The 5,971-nt window shown below is 47.5% G+C and overlaps 3 protein-coding genes across 3 annotated transcripts; 1 reads left to right on the plus strand and 2 right to left on the minus strand.

Annotated features, from left to right (window-relative positions):
- Window positions 1-763: 763 nt before the first annotated feature.
- Window positions 764-1,945, minus strand: LOC125529481 (ubiquinol oxidase 1b, mitochondrial-like). The gene has a single exon (XM_048693897.1). It carries the CDS (start codon window positions 1,923-1,925, stop codon window positions 1,041-1,043), a length of 885 nt encoding a protein of 294 aa, XP_048549854.1. The 5' UTR covers window positions 1,926-1,945; the 3' UTR covers window positions 764-1,040.
- Window positions 1,946-2,007: 62 nt separating this feature from the next.
- LOC125529480 (ubiquinol oxidase 1b, mitochondrial-like) lies at window positions 2,008-2,107 on the plus strand (the record flags this gene model as incomplete). The annotated part of the gene is given in 1 exon segment (XM_048693896.1): window positions 2,008-2,107. A coding segment is annotated over 1 exon segment (46 nt), but the record flags the coding sequence as incomplete, so codon positions are not given.
- A 1,885-nt stretch (window positions 2,108-3,992) lies between these two features.
- Window positions 3,993-5,468, minus strand: LOC125529482. Its single transcript, XM_048693898.1, has 3 exons — window positions 5,311-5,468; window positions 4,908-5,035; window positions 3,993-4,545 (listed from the first exon to the last, which is right to left on the minus strand). The coding sequence occupies exons 1-3, from the start codon at window positions 5,392-5,394 to the stop codon at window positions 4,230-4,232; spliced, it is 528 nt and encodes a 175-aa protein (XP_048549855.1). The 5' UTR covers window positions 5,395-5,468; the 3' UTR covers window positions 3,993-4,229.
- Window positions 5,469-5,971: the final 503 nt, after the last annotated feature.

The raw sequence follows: 5,971 nt of genomic DNA on the forward strand, positions 1-5,971 counted from the left end.
GTATCACATGATCTATAAAACAAAAATAAAAACGGTAAGAATAACAACACAAGTGATCGAGGTCATGATTATGAGGAATAACGGACCGGGATCCATAACTTCACTAGTGGCATCTCTGGAAAAAAACATAGCATCTATGTGGTGAAACAAATTACAGTTGTGTATCGATTAATTGCATTTTTATGATTGATAATATATGTCATGATTTCATATAGTCATTACGTCCCTATATCTCTAGACTGTTATCCAACTACATCTACAGCTAACACTCCGCTCGAGAATGCTATCCAGCATGCATCTCTAGGAGTATTAAGTAAAAATAGAGTGTTGCATTAAACAGAGAGTAACGTAATGTTGACAATATATTCTCTTTACCTCTAACTCATCACCGAGGCAACTAGGCAGCTATCTTTTAATGACAATATATTCTCTTACCTCCAACTCATCACCGAGACAACTAGGCAGCTATCGTTTCATCCTTAATTAGTGGAAATGACATAATAGAAGATTTTTCTCTCTTTCTGTCAGTGAGATAGATTACTGTCAAGGTTAAACCCAACTAACATACACACATCTCTCTTGGAGATCATTCATCTAAACATGGTCAGTGCAAATAGTAATAGATCAGAGAGCATATATGGCGTTAGTTTTATCAACAAGCTGTCAATATGTAAATCCATTTAGATTTTATGATTTAAGAGCTTTAACGATGAGATGTTTTGGTGGGTGGCATTTTGCCTAGGAAAGCATGCATATTGAATATCCGTTAAAAATATGTTATTCACAAGTAATAGTATCACTTTGTACCCAAATGTCACATGTTTTTTTTTCAAGAAAAGTAATCAAATCATATTTACAAGAATTACCAGCTTACAAAACATATCTTTGGGTACAAAGTGACACAAAACTCATAGACATAAACATACTGCGCGCGCAACAATCCATCTTCTCAAACTAACGGGACAAACGTCGGCGACAGTGGTAGTAGATGACAGCGGTGGACTGAGCAGGCATCGATCTATGGTCGTCCATTGAACTGATCAGTGGTAGCCGAGTGGCGCAGGCGTCTGATTCAGTGTCATTCCCTGGTAATGGATGTCCGATGCGTAGTGGTTGGCGTCACGGTGATGCGCCTCGTCGGCGCGCACGGCGGTGACGACGTCCTTGAGCCTGGCGTCGGCGGGGAGGCGCCAGTAATCTATGGCGATGGCCGGCGCGGGCGTGTTCTCGATCAAGCCGGCCTCGAGGTCCTTGAGGTATTCGGTGTAGGAGTGGACGGCCTCCTCCTCGAGGTAGCCAACGAAGCGGTGCGCGAACTTGGGGGAGACGAGGTAGCCGACGAAGTAGGCGTTGAAGAAGACGCCCTGAGTGGCGAGCACGAGCGCGCGCTCCCACCACAGCGGCTGCGTCACCTCCATGAAGGTCATGAGGTGCATGCGCTCGTTCTCGGCCTCCTCCATGAGCGCGCGGATCCAGCCGCCGCTGTGCTCGAAGCGGCGGAGCGAGCGCAGGTGCAGCAGCACGCCGCCCACCATGGGCGGCACGGCCGCCACCGTCTCCAGCAGCAGCGCGTGGCTGGCGTGCCGGCGCTGGAAGAAGAGGTCGCTGCCCTTGCGCAGCGTCCGCACGATGAGGTACGCCACCTTGTCCGCCACCGCCCTGGGCTCGTGGTGCTTGGCCACGTCGATGGACGTGTCCGGCCTGTACGTGTCCCACGGCCTGAAGGAGAACCACGGCCACTCCGTGCCGTCGTCCTTGACGAGCTTCCGCGGCTCGATACCCCAGTAGCTCGGCACGGCCTTCTTGTTCTGCTCCGGCGCTGTTGCGCCCTGGGGCTTTTCAGTGGCTTCTTCTTGCTTGGCACGCGGGCCGGCGGCCTCGGTGCTGGCCATCCGCGCGGGGAAGACCCTCGCGGCGGCGGGCATGATGCCCCTCGCGCTCGCGGCGCGGCGCAGCAGCGTGGCTCCGGCCATCCGAGAGCTCATGGTGTTGGCTGTTGAACTACTAAAATACGCCGGTCGAAAAGCTTGAGGATATAATATTTTCTTGTGATCGGATCGAATGGGAAGTCTTGGTTGCTGGGAAGTGATTTCTGTTGGTGTTGATCTGGTAAACTGAGTGATGGCAAGAAACGTTTTTGCTGGAGATGGTTTTATAGGGGAACTCGCGTGTCGGGAACGGCACGGCACGGTGCTTCCCGGAATGTCACTAGACAACATCAACATGTGCGCATTCTCCCTGGATAGAGAAGGAGAAAAAAAGACATGTGCGCACTCGCCCAACAGCTAACTGTCATGGATGATCCAATTCTTTTGTGGTTCAGTTCAAAACAAAAATATTCTTATATGTTGTTACACATACTATACTATTTTCGTGCATGAAGGGCTGCTAACAGAGTACTACTTAATTTAGTTATTTATTTTTGATGTAAACAGACTACTTAGTTTAAATAGGTGTGCATATTTAATTTGACACAGTTGTACCCACCACACAATAATGCATAGTGCGGCGGGCTCGGCCGGCGCGCGCTGCTTCCTGGGCGGAGCGGCAGCGCAGCACAGCAGTTGTCTAATCTAAATGGAATCTTTGCTAAAAAGTACTCCCTCTCTGTCTCATAATGTAAGACGTTTTTTTACACTAATGTAGTGTCAAAAAACGTCTTACATTATGAAACGGAGAGAGTATAATCTAAACAGGATCAACTGCTTGCCGTGCAAGTCTCTGTCTGGTTGACAGACAAGTAATTTGAAACGGAGGGAGTAAAAGATTCCTAACGGAGTGGCCGAGGAGCTCGTGACGGGGAACGTCGTCGCCGGCTTCCGGGGGAGTTCGAGAGCCATCCATCGGTTGCGCTGCGCGATCCGGACACAACCGCCGTGCGAACTTGACCTGCAGTGCTGCTTGTGGCGTGGATGCCACGCACGGGACGGCCGTGCTCGTGCCACCTGGTTGGGAAATACCACTGGTCTTCGCCTTTGGGGGTCAGCCGGGGAGGCGACTTTGACCATTCTTCGCCGCGGCCGGGATGATGGGGACGACAGATTCCATGGGTCCCGTGCACGCACCGACGCACGCGCAGGAGAACGGGAGCGTTTGACATGGTGGGCGGGCGCATCAAAATGGAAGACGAGGCCAAGTAGGTGCTGAGCTTGAGTGCTCAGTGGAACAGTTGGAGACTTGGAAATCAAATACATTTGCTTATGTCCTGCTGGAGATGGCTGTCCATGTCTAAAGGGTTCTAGAAACGTATACGGCTCCATTTTTTCTTCTTCTTCCAGGAAACAACCATGCAGTGGCAACATACAGTTTTTATGCACTGCCATTTTTTTCCAAGTATTAAAGCATCATAAGAGCTACTCCCTCTGTCCCATAATATAAGAGCGTTTTTTACACTAGTGCAGTGTCAAAAACACTCTTAAATTATGGGACGGAGGGAGTACATTGGAAGTACTGTTGTTCCAGAGGAAATTTCTGAATTCCAAGAAGCTCAGAGAAGGCTTCCGGAGTAAAAGAGCTTTATTATCAGGCAGAGTTTTTCTTATCTTAACTGAAAAGCTTTAGGCATAGTTTGTCTAGCATGTACCTCTGATCTAGTCCTGGCCATCGGCAGCCCGGCCCGAACGGCCCAGCCCGAAATAGCCTGACCCGGCCCGGCCCGGCACTGCTTCCAGGCCGGGCCCGGCCTAGATTTTGTCTGTCATTTTTGCTATTTTCCTGAAGGGGCCCAAGGCCCGGCGGGCTTTTACGCGTTTGGGCCGGGCTTGGGCCCAAAAACAGTCCCAATGCCAGGGCTGGGCCAGGCCCGGGCCTGGATTTTTTGTCTCAGGCTTGGCTAGGCCCGGCCCAAAGCCCGAGGTTTGGCCAGGTATACTCTGATCCCATCAAAAAATTCAGTTTGAAAAAATGTTCATAACTATCCTCTTTGATTCAGAGAAAAATTCCAGCGTATCGAAGAGGCCCCTAACCGTGATTTCGCATTCAGAGCCAGAAAGTTAGACCACATTTCCAAGCCCCCCAAACTGTCATTACGATGATTGTGATACATGTTGCATTGCAGGTTACAACAGATGGGAGTTACTCCATGCCCACTGTAGCTACTAGCTACCCATGATTCATCCACCTGTTCATGGGCGGCTGCATATCGAAGCAAGGCAGGATAAGTTACACTAGGTTACATCACACAAGGGGATCGGCTTATTTGACATACATTGCCGAAACCCGTTTACATTTTACAAGAACCTCTCCAAGAGTTTGAAGTCCAGCACAAGCTCCTTCAGCCCAACCATTTTGCTGTACTGCAAGGTGATCCAGCCAACGAAAGATATATACGCAACAAGAAGGCACGCCCGCTTGAAACGGTAAGCAAACACCCTGATGCTATGGTTGCTCACAGCCCGCCTGGCGGCAGCAAGGAACACTCCTCGCAGGATTCTTACTGCTATTGTGATGAGTATGGAGCTCAGCACGCCCGCCACGACCCCTGCTGCCGCATATCCAAGCATCCACCACGAACTGAAATCTTTTGACTTGCAGAACTTTGAAAACCTGTCATGTTTCAATCTCAAGTTAAACAGAAGCAAATGGAAATATTAAGGATAAATGACCATTTGAAGAACTGAAGGGAAAAAGTAACCATTTTAAACAACCACAGATTCTTAAGTTCCTAGAGTTTACAGCTTGAAATTAAGTGGTGATGCAACAATGCAACCCAAGTATAAGAAACAAAGCCAATTGATAAGCATAAAGCACTAGAGCTAGTCAGATTACCAGTGCAAATAAGAGCAACGAGTACTTTCGGCTATCGACTTCTGGTTAAGGATATGTGGATTAACATATGTTATCACATTATGAGAAGGTAAGGCGATGCCCATGCAGCAGGTAGAAAATTAGAGGGCATATATACTCACAGTACAAAAATCCTTTTCAGCATTTCAATTATTGAAGGATCCTCAGCAGTGCAATTGAATAGCTTGTCTGAATAAATGTCAGCTTTGGTACTCCCCAGTGTGTACCTGCACTTGTATGATTCATTGACCTACAAGAAAAGACGATAATAAAATGATGACCTCTTGATAACTAAACATGATATACGCAAAGGGCGTGCAAACAACTGAAGATTCAAAAAACCACTGGAGAGAACATTATGTATGTCTCATACTCTCATGTGAACTAGATGTTCTTTCTCATGTGAACTACTCCCTCCGTTCCAAAATAGATGACCCAATTTTGTACTAACTTTGTACTAAAGTTAGTACAAAGTTGAGTCATCTATTTTGGAACGGAGGGAGTAGATGTTCCATAGTAGTGTACCTTGAACTTTGCTGTTGTTGACCATACAGCACCAAAATCAGGCCGGCAATTGTGAGGAAGAGCCTCTTTTGGAGCTTCTGCCATTGCATAAGATGTTTGACCAGAAAAATATTCTGTGTATTCAACCTAGAGTATCCATCCACAACACAAGTGAGAAAAACTAACTAAACACATATAGTAATACTCGTGAATACTAATAGTAAACTGAAAGACTGCGGGCAGGCTGTGCAGTGTGCAGTGCACGACCACAAGCTAATGTTCGAAACGTAAATATGTCGTGTCTTTATTTACAGGACTTCATGAACAAACTAGAAACTACAGCTAGAATTGTTCATCATTTATTGCCTTATTTGGGAGTTGAGAGCACATAGAAAGCATCAAAGATCTGTATATATCATTATCAGTAAAAGCATTAAACAGCCCAAATCTAGAGGATCTGAATGTGAGAATACCTAAATCTGTACTATTAAAGGGGAGTTTGCCGTCGTAATAGTTACTCCTCCTTCCGTCCCCTTCCAGCACACGAAAAACAAAAAGAAGAAAAGAACTGGAAAAAACCCCGGGAAAGGGGTAACAACCGCCAGTCCGTCAGCCACGCACCCACACATCCCACGCAGGCACGCCCCATAAATCGCCTCCCGGCCCCACCCCCACGGCCCAC

Source organism: Triticum urartu, unplaced genomic scaffold (genome assembly GCF_003073215.2).
Source record: "Triticum urartu cultivar G1812 unplaced genomic scaffold, Tu2.1 TuUngrouped_contig_5633, whole genome shotgun sequence".
NCBI classification, from domain to species: Eukaryota; Viridiplantae; Streptophyta; class Magnoliopsida; order Poales; family Poaceae; genus Triticum; species Triticum urartu.